The sequence below is a fragment of the Cervus elaphus genome, chromosome 20, assembly GCF_910594005.1.
Source record: "Cervus elaphus chromosome 20, mCerEla1.1, whole genome shotgun sequence".
NCBI lineage: Eukaryota > Metazoa > Chordata > Mammalia > Artiodactyla > Cervidae > Cervus > Cervus elaphus.
This window is the reverse complement of record NC_057834.1, coordinates 44034680-44058136: the sequence shown is the minus strand read 5'-3', so window position 1 is coordinate 44058136 and position 23457 is coordinate 44034680. Positions and strand designations below refer to the sequence as shown.

The 23457-nt window shown below is 47.7% G+C and overlaps 1 protein-coding gene across 1 annotated transcript; it reads right to left on the bottom strand.

Moving 5' to 3' along the window:
* Positions 1-2414: 2414 nt before the first annotated feature.
* On the bottom strand, positions 2415-23408 carry ANKRD35 (ankyrin repeat domain 35). Its single transcript, XM_043875955.1, has 16 exons — positions 23276-23408; positions 20626-20752; positions 20050-20171; positions 14486-14616; positions 13347-13435; positions 12908-12972; positions 12023-12080; positions 11760-11830; positions 11347-11453; positions 10519-10703; positions 9836-9873; positions 7668-9680; positions 5871-5960; positions 5577-5642; positions 4689-4786; positions 2415-4134 (listed from the first exon to the last, which is right to left on the bottom strand). The coding sequence occupies exons 1-15, from the start codon at positions 23309-23311 to the stop codon at positions 4727-4729; spliced, it is 3258 nt and encodes a 1085-aa protein (XP_043731890.1). The 5' UTR covers positions 23312-23408; the 3' UTR covers positions 2415-4134; positions 4689-4726.
* Positions 23409-23457: the final 49 nt, after the last annotated feature.

Sequence of the window (23457 nt, the reverse complement as noted above, 5' to 3'; positions counted from 1 at the left end):
TAGGTATTGGAAAAATACACAGCATTTTGTACTTAGTTGGTTGGGACCTAAGTGATAATGTCATTTTTTCAACAAATATTTGATTACTGTTCAAAGATTGTTAGGTGGTGAGGACATAAAATCCTTGCAGGAGTTTCCAGTCTAGCAGCAGCCAGATGGTTAAACCAATAATTGGCATACAGAAAGAGTACTTTAGTAAATAGTATGAATAATCCTCTCATTTTGCTTACTTTCAATATAACCCTTCCCATGAGACCCCAAAACTGTAAGATTGAAGCCAGCCTACCAACATCCCCCGGTACCTGCTGAACTGGACCCTGCCCAACTACTTTGTGGATTTTGTCCCTAGAGAGGATGCCTACCCTCTCCTGACATTCAGGTTCTTTCCTTGCTGCTCTGCTGCCAGCAGTAGTGGAACCTCAAGCTCAAATATTTGGTTCTAAACCCCACCTGCTCCCTCCAACACTTGAGTTTTCATCAAACCCTGAGCTCATTTTTTTGTTAAGTCCTCTATATCAAAGGAGGAGAAGGGGACAACAGAGGATGAGATGGTTGGATGGCATCACCGACTCAATGGACATGAGTTTGAGCAAGCACCGGGAGATGGTGCAGGACATAGAAACCTGGCCTGCTGCAGTCCATGGGTTTGCAAAGAGTTGGACAGGACTGAGCAACCGAACAACAGCAACATATCAAAAGTTACTGTGGACTAGTTTATATCTTCTAGAATTTTCAGTGGTTTCAGGGGAAGAATAGGAAAGATTAAAAAAAAGAGAGATGGGGAAAGTCTTTGGAAGTGATGGGTATGTTCATCATCTTGATGGTGTGATGGTTTTATGGGTGTATGTGCTGTGCTTCGTCACTCAGTTGTGTCAGACTCTTTATGACCCCATGGACTACAGCCCACCAGGCTCCTCTGTCTATGGGGATTCTGCAGGCAAGAATACTGGAGTGGGTTGCCATGCCCTCCAGGGGATCTTCCCAGCCCATTGATCAAACCCAGGTCTCCTGAATTGCAGGTAGATTCTTTACTGTCTGAGCCACCAGGGAAGCCCAAGAATACTGGGGTGGATAGCCTATCCCTTCTCCAGGGCATCCTCCTGACCCAGGAATCGAACTGGGGTCTCCGGCATAGCAGGCGAATTCTTTACTGGCTGAGCTACCAGGGAAGCCCCTTATGACTTTATAATAAATATGTCAAAATTGATCAAACTGTACACTTTACGTGCAGCTTATTGTATGTCAGTTATACCTCAGTAAAGCTGTAAAAATATAAAGGAAAAAAGTCAACCTCACCTTGATTGCTAGTAATTTAATAAAGGAGGGATCTCCTATAATAGTTAATTTGAATCCCCAAGAAAAAGTGGAAACGCTCTTCCGAGGAGGAGCTGCTCAGCAATGGACTTGAAGAGGTTGCTGGTAGTGTTGCAGGGAGAAGTCAATTCTGACTCCATGTTGGAACTGTTTCTTTGACTTGCTTTCCGTTGTTTTTGTTATTATAATCATATATAAAGCCCTACTTCAGAGAATTCTGCTTCTCTGCCTCACTGTTAAGCAAAAGTGCCTTTGCTCATAACCCTGTCCACATGTAGATTACAGGAAGAAAGAAATTAACACATCCCCTTGCCTGAGGCTTGCCATTCTAGGAGATATTTGCAACATTAATGGCCTTTTTTTTACTTTGTTTCCTCACCTACTACCGCCCCCTATCTCTGATCCATAAAAGAACCTGGTATCCAGACCCAGGACAATATGGTTATTTTGAGATGTTGCCATCTTCTGGGTCAACCAGTTTTCCAAATAAAATTCCTTGCCTCAACATCTTGTCTCTGAGTCCTTGGCCTGCCATGCAGCAAGCAGAGTGAACTTGAACTCGCTAACAGTAGCAAGATCAGCAGCTCCAAGAGAAAGTTCCAAAAGCTATCCCAAGGAGACTAGAATGGACATTTCACTGATGGGGCATAACTCATGGAGATATTCCCCAACCCATCCCCTATATCTCAAGAAAAACAAATTCACAAGGGGAAAAAAGAAAGTTCATTGCAGTTTTAAGTTCTAGCATCCCTATAGGATAACATAGAACTAGGAAGCAGGGCTCCTGGGTCTGATCCTGCCTGCAAGCTCTCTCTATCCCCAGTGCCCGGCACTTAGTAGACCCTCTTCACATCAGTGTAATAAAGTTATGTGACCAGACAAAGAATGAACTGCACATCAGGACCAAGTTTCAGATCAAGGGCATTCAAAAACATGGTGTGGGGTTCAAACCCCATCAGGGCTCACCAAGCTTCACCTCCTCTCATGCATACATCCCATCTGGAGAAGGAGAGAGAAGTGAAGCAGGAATAGTTAAGTCCCTACTGAAGTTCTACTAAAGAGACAGTCCAGGAGGAAAGACAGGAACATCAAGACTAGAGTTACTTTGAGAAAGAAAGATTTATTTATGAAATCAAGGAAAATGTCAGGGCTTGAGTTGTTGGGTAACAGTTTATGGGGTTGTATAAAGGGAGACTGCTTAGGAAAACCCATGGCTGGAGAAGTTTCTACTTCTGTGTTAATATTAACATCATTGACCATTCCCACAGCTCAGCCATCCTGGGATCAGCTTCCAGGAACCCCAGAGGAAGCCAAAGGCATGACTTCCATTACCAGAACTGTTTCCTGACTCGAACTTAGCAAAATGATCTCCCCTTCTCTGGACCCTTCTCTCAGCCATCTCTTCATTCTTCCCACCCCGCACTGCATATACAATAAGGAATGTTATATTCCTTTTCTATTCTGTGGTAACTCGAAGGGCAGGAAGGAAAAGAGAAGTTCTGTTCCCCTTAATAGAAATGACTTTGACCTTCTGATGCTCTTTTGGCAACTGCACCCTTCTTTTTCCCCATCCATTCCTCCTCTCTTCATTCTCCCAACCTTAAAGAAGTCCTGTGCCCATCCGCATAAACCCTGGAACTGACGTCATCTTGTCTAGGACCTAATCTACATAGCTGCCTTTTTCCTGGCCAAACCCTGGAGACAGGCTCTGCAGCCCTGCGTGGCCCCCCTGTCTTCCACGACAGCCCCTCCCCACCCTTCTCTCAGCCCAGTCAGTCTCTTGACTGCCAAACCGCTGCCGCCTGACCCAGCGTAACCCAGCAGGGGGCGGGCTGAGAGAAGGAATTGGGAGGGATCAGTGTGGGGGCCACCGTTCCAAATATTTGAGTAACCGACCGCCTCCCTCTCACCTAGCGGTCTGACTGGTGGAGGGGCGGGAAGGGGCGGAGACCCAGGGGAAGTGACCCAGAGATACATTTTTATCAGTCTGAGAACAGAACTGGAGGGAAGAAGCCAAAGCTGAGTATCCCTTTATCCCTTTTCCAGGAATCAGACTTTTCAACCCTCTTTGCACCTGGGGCAAAGGACAGTGACTTCATGAAATCAGGCACCTCAAATCTAGACACCTAGTTTAACATGATAGAATATCATATGCACATCCTGAAGAAAATCTAGGTCTCTTAATCTCTCCTTCTTAAAAAAGAGTGAAAAATAAATAAATAAATAAAAATAAAAAAGATAGTGGACTGAGGAGTCCCAAGGTAGAGAGAAAGATTAGAGCTGTTCAGTCAGTACAAAACAGATGTTAAGAGAAATGAGGAGTGTCGATATCCATTTTTACAGAGGGCTGTTTTTCCAACTGTGAGAATGCTGTTTTTCAAACTGGGTCTTGACTCATTAGTGGAGGTAACCAATATGTTTTGATGGAATATAGAATAGAATAGAAATAATAAGGGTAAATATTATTTCAGGTATGTACACACAGGACGTAAAATGTATTTCTTTGGATCATAATCAAAGTTTGAAAGCAGCTAATTTACAGGGCCATTTGTGATCAAAAAAGAATGAAAAGATTCCTTCCCCATGCCCCCTTTAGAAGAAACAATGACACCCAACACCATCCTGCCTCCCACTTTATTCTCCATAGAGCCGGCTTCCACCCACACCTCCTCTGATCTCATCCATGCTGATTCCAGGGTTCAGGTTCTCAGGTCTGGGGTCCATAATGTCAGGTGAAGCTCCACCCACACCAGCCCCAGTGGCCAACCCACCACCCACCACAGCCTGATGGAGCCTCTGCCAACCAGGATGCTCTGTTCCCTGAAAGAGGAAATTCAAGAATGAAATGCACACACTTCTATACCCTCAGTCTCCTCCCACTCATGCCAAGAGGCTAAAGATGATCCTCCCCTATCCAGACTAGAGAAGATAGCCAGCTGCATGGGGGTCGGGAGAAAGAGAGAGGATGACTACACTTTGAATGAGTGGTGGGGGAGTGAAGGAGATTCTGGAATCTATAGAATCCCACTCTAGGAAACAACCGTGCATCACTGTCCCACCATCACTCATCTTCCACTGGTTTCTCTCCGCCCCAGACCTTAGGAAAGTCACTCAACTCCTCCATTCCATCTCTTATCCCATAAGTCAGACCCCTTCAGTCTATCTGCTCACTGACTCCTGACTCCACCCAGGCATTCCCCATATCATGTCTACTCAAGTGACCTCACCTCAAACAGTCTATGCCCCCACAAGATATGTCCCACTCTATCTCCCTAGTGTCAGTTATTACCCGGGGCAAAAGGAGACTCCAGTTTCCATCCTTAACCCCCTTTCTCCCAAGCTCCTTCCCTCATCATCCTGAGTCCATAACTCACAACAGAGAGATCCCATATTCTTCAGGGCATGGGTTGCCTCACTCCTGTATGCTGAGGATTCGCAGGAGGATATTATACACGTCCTGTTCCATGTAGCCCTGTAGGTGGCAGGAAAGAAACAAAAGGAGATGAACAAAACATGAGAGGGAGAGTTTCTGCAGTAGAATGCAACTTACTATGTGCCCTCACTTAATAGTACTTCTCCATAGCTGTTGCCTAATCTTTACAAGGAAGATAATGACATCGACTTTTCAGGACTGCTGTGAGGATTACAATTGTGAATACGGAGCAAAGCACCAGGTACAAAAATAAGTGTTCAATTCTTTGTAGTTATTATTAGTTCCTAATAAAGGAGCAAGCCACTCACCTGTTCGTCCTTGGTGAGGGATAAGCTGGCTCGGGAGGAAACTGAGAAAGGGCATGTTCTGTGTACTAAGTTGCTTCAGTTGTATCTGACTCTTGCGACCCCATGGACTGTAGCCTAACCAGGCTCCTCTGTCCATGGAATTCTCCAGGCAAGAATACTGGAGTGGGTTGCCATGTCCTCCTCCAGGGGATCTTCCCAACCCAGGGGTCAAGCCCTCGTCTCTTACACCTCCTGCGTTGGCAGGCAGGTTCTTTCCTACTAGCACCACCTGGGAAACACCCCAAGAAAGGGCACAGGGACAGGAAAAAGACTTTCAGTCAGTCAGGGAACTGGAAAGGAGGGGCAAACACCTCTTCCCTTCACATTCATACTCTTGATCTGCCTCATGAGGTCCAGAAACCTGATACTGGAACATTTAAAGTCCAGCTTTCTGAGAGATGACGTCTTTGCAGTTAAGAGAAGAGGCGCCAAATGCAATGCCCCCTGCCCAGCTCGCTGCCTCTACCTCCCCCCAGGCTCACCTGAGCAGCATTCAGCAGATGCTTCCTATAGGTAGAGATGATCTCTTCATGGGTCTTCTGGGAATCCTGGGAGTGAGTATCAGTGGGAGGTCATGTGACTCACCCTCCTCCCCCAAGCATGAGGAAAACAAAGGGAAGTGATCGGCTGTGGCAGGTGGGCTCCCTTGGCCCCTGAGCACCTCAGCCTAGACCACTGCCTGGCCTCTGGATCCCCAAAATCTCTCCCACAGATACATTACTGCCACTCTGCACCCTCCTCTCTAGCGGTGCCCATCTCCCGAGGACCAAACATACCTGCAGCTGTAGGGCAAGGCGAGCATTATCTCCCCGAACAGCTAGAACCTCCTCTGAAAGCTGCTCCAGCTTCTTCAACAATTCCTTGATCTGAGGCCAAAAGGAAACGGAATCAATGCGGCCCTGGTCATTTCCCACTCCAGGACCACTCAAAGTCAAGGTCTGTTGCCATTTATTGGGTATTTAATACCTGCCATGTGCTTTTACACACATTGTCTCATTTAATCCTCAAAACAACTCTTCTGTTCTAAGAAAAACAATACTTCTCTGAGGGAAGTATTATCATTCACGTTTTGTAGATAAGGAGCCGGAGTTAAGTAATTTGTCAAAATCACACAGCTAATAAGTGATGAAATCAAGATTTGATTTTGAATCAAGGTATCTCTGAATTCATGGCCCACACTCTTAGCTCCTTACTGAATACTGACCAACTTCTGGCTGCTGACCGCTGAAGGAAATGGAGATGAGTTTTTGTGGTTCGTGAGGTTGAGACACAAATGCAGTTAATCATAACCAGCTGTAATAGGAATGGCAGGAGTAGCTAACCTTTACTGGGTATTAGCCATTTGCCAAAAATTTTCTGAGTATTTTAAATGTAATATTTAATGAATCCTCATAATGACTGTTATTATCCTCATTTTATATATGAGAAAACTGAGGCTTAGATAACTCACACGAGGTCAATCAGTTCGGGGTTTTTGTTTGTTTTCTGTTTGGCCACTCATGGCATGCAGGATCCTACTTCCTAGACTAGGGGTTGAACCCGTGCCCCTTGCAGTGGAAGCTCCAGTTCTTAACCACTGGCCTGCCCAGGAAGCCCCTCAATCAGTTAGTTTTGAAATTGAAATTCAAATGCAGACAGTCTCAATTAAGAGCCACTACACTATTTTCTTTTGCTCATTTGTCTAATCATCTTCAACACCAACATAAAATTCCTTCTTTAATTAACCCAACCCAACACTGATTCCTATTCTATATAACATTCCTTCTACGTTTATGTACTTTATATTCTGTCAAATGTAACTCCCTATAGTTTTTAATCCTTCTAAATTTGATCATGTACACAAATTCTAATAAGTCTGAACTCATTGCACAAGTAGTTCTAGAATTACTAAATTCATTTGTAAATTGATTTTTTTAGAATTCATAAAAACATGTCTTTTAAAAATATATAGACTTATATTCACTTTTGGAGCAATCATTAGTAAACTCGAGTATCTAACACATTGGTTTTCAAATTTTTTCCTCTGCATGGCACCCTCTTTGCCAATGAAACTCTTTTGTAGAACCTACTCTGATTGAAATGAGAGGGGAGCTTCCGAACCCTGAGCCCCAAATTTTAATACCCAAGCTCCCTTCTCTCTTGAATTTATACCTTACTTCCAATTTTCAACCCCAAACCCCCTCAGACCCAGGAGAACATTGTGTGGTCCTTGCAACTGACTGGTGTTCTGCTTGGGCTATTAATCTGACTGGCCAAAGATGGTTTCAGGTCATACGTGCCTGCCAAGTCGCTTCAGTCGCGTCCGACTCTGCCACCCGTGGACTGTAGCTCGCCAGGCTCCTCTGTCTATGGAATTCTCCAGGCAAAACTACTGGAATGGGTTGCCATGCCTACCTCAAGGTGACCTTCCTGACTCAGGGATCGACCCCGTGTCTCCTGCGGCTCCTGAATTGCAGGCTGATTCGTTACCGCTGAGCCACCGGGGAAGGAAGACCCAGTTTCAGGGCCGCAGACCCTAAGCACGCAGAAACCGTCCCTGATACTCCCTTCGGCTGGCGGGCTGGCCTGCTCACCTTGGCCTCCTTGTCCCGGCAAGCGCCGATGAGATGCTCCACCTTCTCTTTGAGCAGCTCCGCCGTCTTCTCGAACTGTTCCGAGCGTCCGCGCATCTCGCTGGCCTGGCGCTCGTGCTCCGCCGCGCGCGCGGCCAGGTCCCCGCTCCGGCGCCGCTCCTCGGCCGCCGCCTCCCGCAGCCGACCCATCTCCCGGCAGACAGTGTTATACTTCTCCAGCAGGGCCTTTAGCTCCTGGCCCCAAGCCTGGGCCTGGGCCACCAGGGAGCCCCGAGTTTTCTCGTGCTGCCGCAGGCTGGCCGCCTCCCGGGCCCTCAGCTCCTCCACTTCCTCGGTGGCTTGGTAGAGCAGATGCCTCAGCTTCCCTATCTCCTGGCTCTTCCCGCTCATCGTGGCCTGAACCGCCCGCAGCTCTTCCTCCAGCTTCCCCAGGTCTTGCTCCAGAGCCGCCACCTGAGGGGAAGCCGAGGCCTCCCCACAGCGAGGCTCGCCAGGGCGGGAAGGGGAGCCCCGCAGCTGCTGGTTTTCCTCCTCCAGCTGAGCCAGCCGCTGCTGGGCCTCGCGGTGCCTGGCCACCAAGGCACTGATGCAGGCCTGCAGCTCTTCCAGGGGCGCGGTGACTGTGCTCCGTGCACTCCCCTGGCCTACCAGGTCTGGGGGCAGGCAGTCCCACAGCCCCTGGAGGCCTCTGTTCTGGGAGGCCAGGCGCTTCCGCAGCTTCTCGGTGGCCTCCTTCTCCAGGGCCAGTTCGTCTGTCAGCAGCCCCACGCTCCTCCGCAACTGCTGTAGCTGGACCTGCGCCTCCGGCCTGGGCACAAACTCCCGCTGTAGCCGCTGGCTCAGGGACTGCAGCTCCCCCTGCAACCGCTGCCGCTCCCGGCCCAGCTCCCCCAGCTCCTCCAGCAAGTTACTGTTGCTCAGTCTCAGGGCGGACACCTCCTTCTCCAGTTGTCCCCTGGCCTGGCCTCCTCCTGGCATCTGGTCCCCTCCAGGAGCCCCTAGAGGCTCTCCCCGGGCCCCAAGGACCCCTTTCTCCTTTTCTTCATCTTCTTGGGTGATGGTCCCTGGGACTGACTTGAGCGCTCCCTCTCTGGGCTCCTGGGCAGGGCCCTCGGATTTCATCTGCAATCCTGCTTTTGCTCGATCCAGTCTCACCAGCACCTGCTCCAACCTGGCTTCCATCTTCTCCCAGGCAGCTGCTGCAGCCTCAGCCCGGGGTGTCCCGAGAGCTCCCTCCAAGACGGGTCTTGATAAAGCCCCCCGGGCTGCATCCTTTTCTCGCCACACCGCAGCCAGCTCCTCCCTCAGCTGTAGCAGGAGCTGATTCATGGCTGCTGTGCCCACTGGCTCAGCCACTGTGCTTGTGGGTTCAGCCCCTGAAGCCTGGGGCCTCTCCTTCCGGCCAGCAAACAGCTGGTCAGTATGATCAGGGCGAAGGGCCTGCCCATCACTGTTGGTCAGTTGCTGTCCTGTGGTTTTCCTTACAGTCTCAGACTTTGGGCTCTGGGGTGGCTCCTGGTCTTCTGGTTGGGACTTTCCCTGGGCTTCATACTGGATCTCCCCTGGGACTGAATCCTCAGCCTTCTTGGAAGCTAATACTGGGTTGGCTGCCGCTGCAGCTGTAGCCTGCTGATGCTTCTTCAGCTCTTGTATGTGCTTAGCCAGCAGGTTGAGGGCACAACCCTGTTCCATGCCATCTCCTCCAGGCCGGAGACTAGAGCCCTGGTCCCCTGGAGCTCTGGGCTCTTGGGACAGGAGGAGCCCCAGCTCCCGAACCTGTTCTTGAATCTGTTTCTCCAGGCCCAGGTAAGCTGTAGCTTGAGCCTTGCACTCTTCCGTCTTTCGCAGCAGCTCCTGCTCCAACTGAGAAACTTTTCTTTTCTCCTCTTCATACTTCCACTTCCACTCCTCTGAACATGGATCCTCGTCCTCTTCTTCCTCCTGTTCCTCCTCAGGCTCTGCCCTCCACGGGCTCTTAGGTGGCGCACCCACCTGAGGCTCAGAGGGAGAGGCCTATGTAGAAAAAGGAACAGTGACGTCAACCCAGGCAGCTAGCCTTTCTTCTCTTAGACTGTCTCGATGCCCCAACGATCCCTGCCTGGGAGACATCCCAGCGGGAAAGACTGGGGTGGGTCAGAAGCAAAAGGAGTAGGTGCTTAGGGTCTTACCTGGGATGCAGGATCCAGGTGTTGAACTGGCCCCTGACCTACATTAAAAGACATGAGAGAAATGAGAGAGGAGACAGGGCCCACATGCTTTTAGCCCACACTCTGGCTTCAGACTTTCTCTGAAAGGAGTGGCCCCTCAGTGTTCATCCTTAACCACACGTGTCTTTCTGGTGCTAGAAGCCACCCCTATTTGATGGATCCCTAAGTAGCCAGCAATGTAGGTTCCCTGTCCCAGAGAGATGTCGGCTCATTTATTTCTTTCACTCACTTATGTATTGGACACTGTGCCAATAAGTACTGTTACAGTTAGAAACCAGGAGCCAATGGTGAGCAAGACAGAGGAGGTTATCTGAGGGGGTTACAGTATAGTAGGGGCAAGAGAAAGACTGACAATTGAATCACACAAATAGACGTACAATTACAACTCATAAATGCTGGCAATAGTGCTAGCCAGAGTTGCCTTCAGGGAGAGACAAGGGTGCATTAAAGAATTTTGTGACCTTGCTTTTGGGAAGTGGGAGGCATCTCATAGCAGAAGCAATAAATAAGTAAATTCTCCACTAAAGTGACAGTTATTTATCACATGGATTGTTTCCATGGAAACAAATGGGAATCTAAGAAGCTTCTTTGATTCTCAGGCTATCAAGGAGCATCTTAGAGTCACAAAAGCAGATTGGCTTTACCCCCTCGGCCCTGCCGGTTCAGGGCCTGCCGCAGCAGCCTCCACAGGGTCCTGTCTTGTGTGCGTAGGGCATAATGCAAAGCATCATGCCCTGTGCTGTCCACTGCCCCCGCATCTGCTCCATGGCTCAGGAGCAGTTCAGCCACCTCAGCACTGCCTTTTTCACAGGCCAGGATCAGAGCCGATCTGTGGGGTAAGACAAATCTGAGCATAGGCTTTTCTCATGAAATCCTGGAGTCCTGGTTTCCAAAAACAAAAACAACAACAAAAAAATCCACTTGCAAGGCTAAGTGTGGTCAGGAGAACCAAAGACCGTTACCAGTAAGTGACAAAGCATTAGGCCAGAACAGAACTGTTCAGATGTCATTCTAGGAGCTGTGACATCAGAAAGCAGGGAGCCTATTTGAGGGGCTCCATTTTCCTCTGCTTTATATGTTGAGTTTCTATATAAGTTCTTTACTGGGTAGACAGATTCTATATCTTAGAACATAGTTTGAAAGCCAGTCAATTAAAATAGTGGTTCCAAGAGTATTAATTCTGCTTCCAGAGTCATCTATGCTAGAAGGATGGTGCCGGCAGCAGCAGAATAGGAAAGTATAAAGAATAAAGAAAACATTCTTAACTCACCAAGAGGAAAACAATGAAGCACAAGCAGGGCGCTTCTGAACCACCACTGGGAAGAAAGGCGGTTCCCAAGAAAACAGAGACCAATCTCCCCATCTCACACACACAAACACACACACACACACACACACACACACACTTTGCCCAGTGGCTCCTTTTTAGATTGTCAGGGTTGGGATTTGGGATGGGATGATAGAAGGCTCACTTGTCATTCTTGTCGGTGACATTAACCCGGGCACCTCTCTGCAGTAGCTGTGAGCAGATAGCTGCATGACCTCCCAGCGAGGCAATCATTAGGGGTGTACGTCCATCCTGCACAGATTGTGGGAACAGGGTTCATGAGGAGACAGGGGAACCAGGGCTTTGGCACAGTCCTACCAACTCCCTTATTCCCACACCTCTCCAGGAAAAGAACGCCAATTCTGGGGCTAAATACTCCTTCTCAGAGGGTTGAAAACTCTCCAGAAGATAAGCCTTAACCTTTCTGTGTGGAAAAGGAGGAGGGGCAGAGGGAGAAGGAAGAAGAGGTGGTACCACACAACCCCTGGACGTGGAACTTGGCTAATTAACTTCAAAGAAAGCAGCAGCCTCCCCATATAGGGCCCTGCCAACACTCACATTATCCAGGACGTCCAGGAAGGCTTCATGATCACACAAGAGGAGCACACTTGAGGCACAGCCAGAGGAGGCTATGGAGGGTTACAGGATGATTGGGTTCAGCAGAAGCAGGAAGGGCACCTCTCAGACCACAATGCAGTATCCTCTCCAAACCTTTCAGCAGTCAACTCTGGCCTCCCCTTGCCCCGCAAACATTATCCTCCCCTCCCTCCCCACCTTCTGGTCCCAGCAGCCCCGTTTCCCACTAGTCCCCTGGCACACACCTGCCCAGTGCAATGGACTACGATTTTCTGCATCTACAGCGTCTTCATTGGCACCATGCTGCAAACAGTCACAAAGGGAAGCAGCATGGAGCATGGTGTTAACACTGTCATCTCCCACCCTGTTGTATCTGTTGTAGAACCAGCTTTCATCGTACTATAGGGAGGGGCAGAGGGATCATGGCTATGGCCAACTACTAGGCAAGTCCAGTTTATTCCTTGCAGACGATAGGCAGTCTTGAATTTCAGCCCTGGTTCATAAACTTAGGGCCTAAGGAAAATCAGATTATAGGTAAATAAACACATTAAGGAAATAACACCTGAGTGCATGTCTGGTACTTTAGGATCATAAATGAGAATCTTGGAAAGAGCTAGGGAGAACAAAGCAGAATATCTGTTGGCACAATGGCATGGTTGAACCGGGCCTTTTGAAATTTGAGAAGCTTATTTCTGAACTGTCCACATGTCATTTCACATGTATATTTCTCTTTGTACTCCTAGACTACAAACTCCTCAAGAACAGACAGCAGACTTTGGGTTTAACATGAACACCTCTGCCATCCTTCCACCCACCCATCATCACAGCAGTCAGTCTCTGCAGTGGCTCTGCCAATGGTGAAACTCGATACACGCATATTGACTGACTGGGTGTCAGTCCCTGACACTGCTGCTTTTTGATGTGCCCTGGAGGGCAACATTAAGCTGGGTGCCTGCACATAGCAAATATTAAATAAATACTGATGAATTAATGAATGAGAGATTACCAGCTCTCTTACTGGGGATGTGAGGGGTACATTTGACCAAATGTTGCTAGTGAGTACAAGACAGTCAGGAATCTCTGGGTCCAGTTCTTCCTTTCACAGGAGTAGTATCAGGGGTCTCTCTTACCTGCAGCAGGACCTTGACACATTGTGGCTGGCAAGAAATGGTGGCCAAGTGCAGGGCGGTGCTTCCTAGAAACAGAAAGAAGCAGGGAATGGGGGTAGGTGGCCCCACGGATGCTGATGACTCACAGGGAGGGAAGGCAAGAGACGCACAGATAATCAGAGGGAGATTAGAGAGAGAAACTCTCAGCCACATGGGGCCAGAAATTCCTGTTCCCCAAGTGCCTGGTACCCACAGTGGAGGTGGGAGTGAGAGTGAGGTAGGCCCTCACTTGCAAGGAGGGGAACCCCTGAAAGCAGGCTGGCTGGGACTTACAAGGAGAGAAGCAGGGGGGACCACAGTTTGAACACCCAGCAGGGCCCAGCACTGCCCCACCCCGCCCCCTCACTGCTGCTATAAAGGGAAAAGCAAGTAGCATGATCCAGTGCTCAGTCTAACTCACCGTCCTCATTCTTGCTGTTGATGTCAGCCCCATTGGCAAGTAGTATAGTCAGACATTCTGTCAGGCCTTTGGAGGCGGCCAGATGAAACCTGCCAGAGGCAAGGCCAGGAGGCAGAAAGATAAAGGGGCCTCATAAAGATGAGGAATAGTTTTACTCAGTCAGTCATGTCCAATTCTCTATGACCCCATGTACTATAGCCTGTCAGCTCCTCTGTCCATGGGATACTCCAGGCATGAATACTGGAGTGGGTTGCCATTCGTTTCTCCAGGGGATCTTCCCCACCTGGGAGAATCTTCTAAGCCCTGTTTGCTATGCTCCATCACCCCAAAGCCAATTCCAAAGGCAGAAAGGGAAGTTCCCTTAGCCTGACTTTCTGAGAAAGAGAAGCCTATGTAAATAGCCTACTATTATAACGTCAGAGGAGGCTAGAAGCAAAGTAGAAAGAAGAGCTATGGGTCTTAAGCAATCTGAGTATCTCAGGGTGTCCAGGGTACACATAATTACCTGTCCCTCTGAGCCCAATACCCTTAGCAGACTGGAAATGTCACAGAAAGAGTGGGCCAGAGCAGAGGGCTAGACATTTGCAGGCTGACTTGGGCAGAGACAAGGAATAACATCCCTCTTGTACTAATCACCTCTTCCAGCCACATGATGCTCATGGCCACCACTGTACTCCTAGTTTCTCAAGCACATACCCTCTGACTTGTGCAATGAAGAAATACCCTACTTAGTTTATGTTTCAGTTTTCCATTTGTTTCATGGCTTTATTCCTTTCTCGGTAGGTTTTGCTGATGTGGGTCATGTGGTGTAAGGACCTCAAGGACAATCTCTCCTTCTCTCACTGTGTGCAGCATTAGAGAAGTAGTGAAGATTTATTGATATACTTGCTAATGAAGACAAAAAAGGGCTCTGAAGTTATAGATGTTTCCTAGTCTTACATCATATCCAGGCTTGAAGTTTTTAAAGAGAACCGCATACCAAGGGGGGAAAAGAAATGGCAACCCACTCCAGTATTCCCTGGGAAATCCCATGGACAGAAGAGCCTGGAGGGCTACCGTCCACAGGGTCGCAAAGGGTCAGACACGACTTAGCAACTGAACATGATACACATACCAAGGTGGGGATCAAGAGGACTTACGGGGACTGGCCGTTCGAGTCTAGCTTAGTGGGTCGGGCAGATTTCCTGGAGGCCAGGGCAGCCACGCGTCCCACGTCCCCCCGCTGCACCGCCTCCAGCAGCTTCTGATCACGGCGGTTCCATCTCTCCACCTGGACCAGAGCAACACATTGTGAGAATATAAGAGGTGGGGGTAGAGCCAAGGAAGAAAAAAGATGATGAGGAGGCCAAGCAAGGGAAAAGGGACATCCCTGAAGTCCTTTCAGTGTTCTACAAGTCACTCACCCTAGGTCACTGAATGCTTGCTTCATAGTTGGGCCAGTTCAACATTCACCAATGCACATGCCACTTGGGACTACTGCCAGTTATTGCCTGCTCTGAACCAAAAGAGGCTTGGACTACTGAATTAAAAATCATTGTTTGAGTCCTGAATGCTAGTGTTTCAAATATCTTTTTTTTTAAATCAGCACTGTGATTATTTGTAGGCGCACAACCTCCCAGCAGTCCTAGCCTTGACTCCTTCCCTTTTGGTCGTTAGGTCTTGCTGGAGCAAACTGAACCAAACTGACCATCCCAGACTTGGGTTCACCTTGCCTCTCAACCCTCTCTGCTGCTCTGTTTTTTGTTCTCAGATATTTGAGAAATCAAGGCACCTAGCTTTGGGTCACAGTTAGGAGTCTAAGTACCTAGCCATACCATCTCTACCCATTGGCTTTGGGGTGCAAAATTTGGAGGAGAAGCACAGAGTTTCCATTTTCCCTTCTCATACCCAGGCCCTTTGGCTAGTCCCTCTTCCCCTTCCCTGGCAACACCAACCAAAAGGCCAAGATAGGTCTCCAGCTAGGCTGGAGGAGGCAGAAGAGACAGCTTCCCTCCTCCACCCTGCCCTCCCTCCTCATTTTCCTGGCAGAGAGCAGCTGTTCCAGACAAGATCCACACCTGGGCATACATTGTTCTACTGTGCCAGCTTGACTTTTTCAGGTGGTAGGGTAATTACAATAATTGAAGTATTACAGGGCATGAAAGAGCTGTGTAAAAGTACCCAGAGCCGAAAGCCTAGAAAAGCCTTGTTTGCTCCAGAGAAGAGAAAGGAAAGGATGGAAGGATACAGAAATCTGTGGAATGGTGAAAAGAGCCCTAGGCAAATACTTGTCAGCAGGCCTAAGTTCAGGGCCTGGTTCGACCACTTCCTCAGCTATGTGAACTAGAGTAAGCCATTGAACACCTCTAACCTGTTTCCTCATCTATAAAATGTGGAAACTAATTACTACTTCATCATGTTGTATGAAATGAGCTAATGTATATAAAATCTGTTTGTAAACTGTAAAAAGCATTACAAGCGTATGGCATCCTTATAAAAAAAAAAAACAGGAAGTGGTGGGGGATTGGTGGTGGCACATTGCATTTTACGAGGTGTAATTGAAACAAGAAAGAAGCTATAGGAGGAGGTGGGGAAAAATAGAGTCTCTGGAAGCCAGCTCATTTTCAAATACTGTTTACATAGCCAGGGCAAATTATTAATCAAGAACAGGAAAGATTTTAAATGCCTACACCATAAAATTATCTAAGGTAAATGGTTCCTGAGGTAACACTCCTGAGGTAATTCCTCGTAGCCCTTTTAAGTGTTATTTCAATTAACCTTTCAACGTTCCTGGAAAGTAGTTAGGGCTGATATTATTTTATCTAGTTGACAGAAAAGAAACTGAAGTGCACTGAGGTTAGATAACTGTCCAGGGGCACACCACAGAATAGTGGTAAAATTGAGATTAGAACCCAGGCCACTGGATGCCCTATCTTAGTTCTCACCACCAGGTCATATTAATACTGAGCTATGGAAGGTTTATTTATTTTCAAATAAACAGTCTAAGACCGCCTCCAGAGTAAAGCCACCCACGTTCAGACACTAATCCCTGCAAGAGGAAGAGTCTCCAAACAGGTTAATTCTCAAAGGACAAAATAAGCAAAATGACTGCTCAACAGACTGAGATGTAATAACACATTATCCAATGTCCCCTGGGGGCTACATCACCCTCAGAAAAGGCAGAGAGCTAGAACTACACCTCCACCACAGGACACCACCATTAGCTGACCTCAATCTGAAGTTCTCTGTTTAAAATTATGATTCTAACACTTTTTATCCTTGTGAACTGAGGCATGTAACAACTTCTCTGAACCACAGTTTCCTAATAAAATAACACTATATAAAGCACCTAGCTCTGTCACATAGGAGGTACACAATAAACATTAGTTCTAATCACTATCCTTCTCAAACTTGCTGGGCACATTCTGGATATTCCTGGGTTCAGAATTCTCCATCCAGGGGAGTGGGAGGAAGGGTTCTTGCTCCTACTGGCCAATAGTCAAGCTGTATAGATGGTAACGGTATTTCTTAGCAATGTAGATAATTCTCTTTCCAGCTAGATAGTTTTAAAATCTACCTCATTTACTTTCTATAATCTTGTTATACCAAGAAGAATTTAAAATAGGTAGAAATTCTTCGTGGCCAAACCTCTGCAGAGCTAGGGTGAAGAACAACAGAGGGGGACCTCCCTGGCTGTCCAGTGGTTAAGACTCAGCATTTCCAGCAGGGGGCATAGGTTCAATCCCTGCTTGGGGAAGCAAGATCCCATATGGCTGCATGGTGTGGCAAAAAAAAAAAAAAAAAAAACCAACAAAACACAGAAGGATGCTTCTGAATCTGAATTCCAAGATCTAGTCTATTTTTCATCCCAGCACCTTGGGAAAGAGGCACTGAATAACCATCACAGCCTCAAGGGAGCAATCACAAAATTAATTAGCAAACTCAAAAACAAGGATAAGCTTTGTATTTCTGTAGCCAAGACTAGGGATGCCTTTGTAGAAGTAATTGCAGCCTCTTCTTATCTCTGGCTGTGTGCCCATGAGCATCCTATGAAGACGAAATATGCCAACAGTAGAGAGAATGGCTACCACTGTATAGGATGGGTAAATGGAAATGGTTTTGCTGCCCTGTAGAAACCAGGAGTTGACTCTCAATTTTTAAAACACAGTTGAGGGAATTCCCTGTTGGTCCAGTGGCTGAGACTCTCTGCTCCCAAAGCAGGGGCCCAGGTTTGACCCCTGGTCAGGGAACTAGATCCCACATGACAATGAAGAGTTCACATGCCCGAACTAAAGAACCTGCATACCGCAACGAAGATCAAAGATTCCATATGCTGCAACGAAGACTCGATGCAGCCAAATAAGTAAATAAATAGTTTTTTAAAAAATAACAAAATGCAATTGACATTTCTCTAACCTGATTCAGTGCCTACTGTTCAAAGCTATTTCCTGGTTTACTTCTACATAAGCAGAGTAAGCTAACATAGAAGACACTCCTTGGGACTAAAACAAAATGAGATCATAGGAGTTAAGTTTTTGTTTGTTTCTTGAACTTCCTATATGTATTCTGGATGACTTAGATTAATTTTTAAATGATCACTGATCCTTCAGTTCTCATCTCAGTCTGAGAGTACAGTGAACCCAGGGGTTGGAGAGAGGATGGAAAGGGGCAATCTTCTGCCATGACTAGGAAACTAGGCTTTGGGAGTGGTCAGGAAGGCTGTGACACTACTTCTCTGACAAACTGGTTCAGAGTAGTTAGCCACCCAGGGAGTGGAGGAATTTATCATGAGAAGTGTGGGGAAGTTTCATGAGGAAACAATTTACAGCTTAAACTAGTCTATTTTCAATCTTATTGGATCCCTACCCTGACTGAGGAAACAGTTTTCTTTCCAGCTAAGCAGTTCTAAATCCATCTAATTTGCTACCTATAATCTTGTTGTACTAAGAAGAGTTTAGAATGGGTAGAAATTCTTTATGGCCAAACCTCTGTAGAGCTGGGACGAAGAAGGACAGAGGGATGCTTTCCAATTTCAATATTCACCCCATTGTTCACCCCAGCTCCCTGAAAAGGAGGCATGGACCAACAACTGGAGAATCAGGAAGAATGAAACAGTTTCCCCATTCCTAAGGAGCAGGCAGACTCCACAAACCTGAAAGGGAAGGGCAATGTGGAGGACTTTCAGTAACTAAAGAAGAGTCCATGTGAATGAGAAAATCATCATGAGTTAAGACACTCTGGGTTGCCTCAGTTTCTGGTACCTTTAATAGCCATTCAATAATGTCTTTTGATTGGTTGATTAATGCATGGAAACTAATGGGGAAGCAAACATAAGTGGGATGAGGACAGGCTTCAACAGAGTACCTACTCTTGCCTCATAGCTTGCTTTCAGATTTCTGTGACCTGCTCATGCAGAAGCTGAGCATTTCTCATGTTTGCTCAATGAGTGACAGCACTAAGTCAAGTTAGGCTAAGCAATGTTACTACAGGTAGCTGGCCACATTACTTCTAAATGAGCCACCATCTCAGTGTCCACAGAAAATTTCGTCCCCTGATAGGAGGTCTGTCTATAAGAGATCTTCAGAAAAGAAGCACCTATACCCTCCCTTGGCCACTCGCTTCTGTAGACTTTCTCCCTATGTCCTGTTCTGGGAGAACCTCGGGAGCAGATTGACTTCTAGGAACTCTCAGAGTGAATCCACTTTATCCTCTTCTTCTCTTACCATCACCGTTCCCCAGCTGACTCAAAGGAAGAAGAGTAAGAGCCCTAAACAACTGGGTGAGGGTTTAGTATGAAGGAAGGTTCTGGGGAGAAGCAGGCAAAAGGCCTTGACTGACCCAAGAACCCGTCTGATGACCAGGCACCGCAGTGAACTGGCCAGAGTGGAATCTGCAGGCACTTTACCCATTCCTTGGGGAGCAGCCAGGCAACTGTGCCTCCTCTGGCAGTGCCTGTCAGTGTGGCCAGACTGGACTGCAAGATTAACCCACAGAGAGCAGGTAGGAAGAGATCGGGGAGTTGAACCACCACTGGGCAGAAATGGGCAGAGGTTGAAGAGGGAGAACAAGAGAAGGCCGCTGCTGTGGGAATCCCAACTGGAAAGAGGTTTGGAGTGGTGTTGTCTGAGAGCCAGTGGTGGCGATGAGAGAGTGGGAGTGGAAGTGGTATGGGGTGAGATGGGGACAAGGACAGAGGACACTATGAAGGAGGGCTAGAGAAGGCACGGGGCTGCAGGTACTTGTGGGACTGAGAGCAAGGATAGGACCATAGAGGAGGTCGTGAGGATAGGGCAGGGCTGGGAAATGAAGCGTGGGGCAGTACGTGGGAGATAGAAAGGAGAGTGGGGCTGAGCCCAGGCTGGGGATAGGACAGACGCCTGATGGTAGTTCAGTACTGGGAAACAGGATAGAAGTAGAAAACAGCGCCTTTACGAGAGAACCAGGGGCTCCAGGGAACGTATCAGAAGCTGGGGTGTAGATTCTAGGACAAGAAAGGGTCAAGGGAAAGAACCTTGGGGAGGGCAGAGGTTAGGAAGGCAAGTCAAGGCTAAGGTACAGGGTCTTGAGGAAGGCAGGGCTGGAGGGCTGCACTACGGAGTGGAAGAGCTAGAAAGACGGATAGAGATAAAAGGCCATGATGCGTGGAGTCAGGACTCAGGACTCTGTCACCACAGGGCTTGGACCCCAGCCCCATGCCCAGCCTCCCAGACATTTTAGCACATACCGCCACCTGTGAGCTGGAGCAGGAGAAGATGCGCTTCATGGCCGGGGCCAGGGCCACCGGGGGAACGGGGACGCGCGGAGAGCCGGGCCACAGGTTCCTGAACCCACAAGACTCGGCTGCAGCTGTGTTAGAGAGCTGTCAAATGCAGAACGGGATCCGCCCCAGACCCGCCCCAAGACCTACCGTGTTCAATCAGAGACTAGAACCCGAGGGCTGGGCTTAAAACTCCGCCCCTCACCCACCCCTGCTCGGCCGCTGCGGAGGCAGAAGTCCTGCAGTCTCCGCCCGAGAAGTGGGCTTGGTCTCAAACCCCGCTCTCCCGTGCCGAACCCGCTCCCAGCTCTGACTTGCTCAATCCCAAAAGGGACGCCACCGGCTCCGGCTAAAACTCCTCCCCTGGCTCCGCCCCTCCCCGCAGCTCCACGCTGCGGTCCCGCCCTCAAGCCCTGCCTCGGGCCCGCCCCTCCGAACACCAACACAAGGTTCTCCGCGTCTGCTCGATCTTAGCAACTGTCGCATTTAACCGCTCGTGACGACGATCTGATTCTATCCAGAGACCTATACCAACTTAGTTACCTTTGCTTCCTCTCTCCATTCCGCAGCCCAAAACCCAGGCACAAAAAAGGGTTTGAAGAGAGCGTTTTGGAAACGGCAGGAGATCGTGGTACCGAGTCAAGGACGGAGCAGGATGACCCACCGCAACCTGAAGAAGGGGGACCAGGTTTAATATTCTAACACATCTCTAAATTAGAAAAAGGCATAGGGAGAGAAAGGTTTTCTTTTTGTTTTTTAGCATCCCTTTCCACAAAACTGGGCTTCCCTGATAGCTCAGACGGTAAAGCGTCTGCCTACAATGCGGGAGAACCAGGTTCGATCCCTGGGTCGGGAAGATCTCCTGGAAAAGGAAATGGCAACCCACTCCAGTATTCTTGCCTGGAAAACCCCATGGACTGAGGATCCTGGTAGGCTACAGTCCATGGGGTCGCAAAGAGTCAGACACGACTGAGCGACTTCACTTCACTTCCACAAAAACTCACAAAACTGTCTTCACTATTTCCACTGCCCTTTAAATTCACATTCTCAGCAGTTCATGCTTGGTCAGTTGCAGCCAGTCTACCTGTCTCTTCTCCTTCATCCAAAGAGAGCACACTCAAGTGCATATGAAAGCCTACAGATTAAAGTTGAGTTCTCAGTGTGATGTACAAGGTTTATTAGGAGCCGCACCCTACCTTCTCAAGTCTCATCTCTCACTACTTTCACAAAGAGCCTAATGAGGCTGTTCTAATCTAGGACAGTTCCCTTTCCAACTGGTGATTAATCCTCCCTGGAATATCTCCTCTCACACTTGGTGGTCCTTCACACTTGGTGGCCCCTCAAGACACAAAAAATTTTTTTCTGTAAACTTTTAAAGTCCTGCCAACCCCACCTTAAAAAAGTATGCCTCTTGTATGTGACACACTTCTTGTGTGCGACTATTGTCTAGCAACCAGCTCTCTGTATTTGCCATTTGTTTACATGCTTTTTTCCCCTACTAGACTGGGCTCGTTGATGGTAGAAGTTGCATTTTATATTATTCCCATTGCCTAGCACATATTAGGTGCTTAACGTCTTATAAGTGAATGAACAAAATAATGAATGAAGGAACAAAGGAGCAACAATGAGAAGAAAGCAACACCTTTCTGTGTGTCTGAGGCAAGCCTGTTGTTCTACAGTTGCTTCTCAAACTGGCTGTGCTTCAAAGGAAGAGGTAACAGGCTTATAGAAGAATAGATTGGGGTTAGAGGAAGTCCCATCCCGGAGCTGAGCATTAGAGAGGAGAGGGATCTCTAGGTGGAAAAAAATATTAATCATGTGGAGAGAGAATGAGATGAACCAGTCTTTGAGAATATCCATCTCCCTTTGTGGGCTGACTCGGGATAAGAAGGGGGAATCTGGCAACATAACCATGGCCTCAGTCCCTGACCCAGAAACAGTGTGCTCCATAAAGGTTGATGAAATGATAGCCTATGTGCTGAGGGCCACCATGGATCCTCCAGCTACAAAATAACACCAGCTTGCCACAGAATGGTTGTCCCTGCCTAATAAGCTAGAAAGGCCACTATTCTCAAGGTTAGGCAACAAAGACAGAGACGTGGTCTCTAGAAGCCCATTGCTGAAGCACCCATGTCCCTTGAGGATAATAGGAGAACCCTGGGTGTGTAAAGAAATCTAATCAATCAGATTTCTACCTTTAGAGCCTTAAGTTAATCACCTAATTATCATCTTTCTGGGCCTGAGGGCTTATATCAAAGGGGATGAGGCATAGGGTAAGATTTAGTGGCAGGAGATAATAACACATAGGAAAACAAATCTTGAGAGTCTGTGAAGAGCAGGCAAGTCACCAGATCATGAGCATCACTTGGTGCTTCAGTATACCTCCTCAGTCTTCACAGTGCAGGTTATATAGGGTAGGTTTTCTTATAACAAATTATTTTTATAATAGTACTTACCATTTATTGAGTACTTACTATATGTTCACTTTACTTCAATTACCTCATTTAGTCCTCACAATCCTAATACATTTATTTTTAAATATTTGGCTGAGCGGTGTCTTAACTGTCACTTGCAGGATCTTCAATCCTCATAGCAGCATGTGGGATCTTTACTTGTAGCATGTAGGATCTAGTTCCCTGACCAGGGACTGAACCCTGGCTCCCTGCAATGCGAGCATGCAATCTTAACCACTGAACCACCAGGGAAGTCTGAACCTTAATAAGTTTAAAGTCAAGAAAGTCAAGACTTAGAGAAGTTAAATCTGTTCAATGTCCAACAGGTTTTATGTGGTATGTTGTTTAGTTGATAAATCATGTCCAACTCTTTTGCAACCTCATGTTCTGTAACCCGCCAGGCTCCTCTATCCATGGGATTTCTCAGGCAAGAATACTGAAGTGGGTTGCCATTTCCTTCTCCAGGGGATCATCCTGAACCAGGCATTGAGCCCGCACCTCCTGCATTCGCAGATGAGTTCTTTGCCACTGAGCCACCAGGGAAGCCCTTCAAGTGGTATAGCTTAAACTCAAGTCTGTCTTCATTCTTAACCACTGTTCTACACAGCCTCTTAATCTGAACTTCAGGGTAGTGATGGCTTGCCCAAGGCCATATAGCTCATAAATGGCAGACCTGGAATTTCAATCTAGGCCTATGTGCTTACCAAATCAAACCTACACATTTTACACACTATGCTTACGTAAACAGGTGAGGATTGCAGGAGGCTAGGGCACATCTCTAGTAGGAGGGTCACAGAATCACTTCAAATCCTTCATAACTTCATCTTCCAGGGACTCAACTGTATAGGGTCTCAGGTGAATCAAGGCTCCACCTCTCACAATTTTGAGCAGTCTATATCCCAGGGAACTCAAGAAGAACCAG

Coding starts and splice junctions, on each gene's coding strand:
- ANKRD35 (XM_043875955.1), bottom strand. CDS start 23,311: ATGTGCCCTAGCCTCCTGCAATCCTCACCTGTTTAC. Junction 14,617..20,049: donor GCTCCAGCTCACAGGTGGCG/GTATGTGCTAAA, acceptor GCTCTGGTCCAG/GTGGAGAGATGGAACCGCCG. Junction 11,831..12,022: donor TAGTCCATTGCACTGGGCAG/GTGTGTGCCAGG, acceptor AACCCTCCATAG/CCTCCTCTGGCTGTGCCTCA.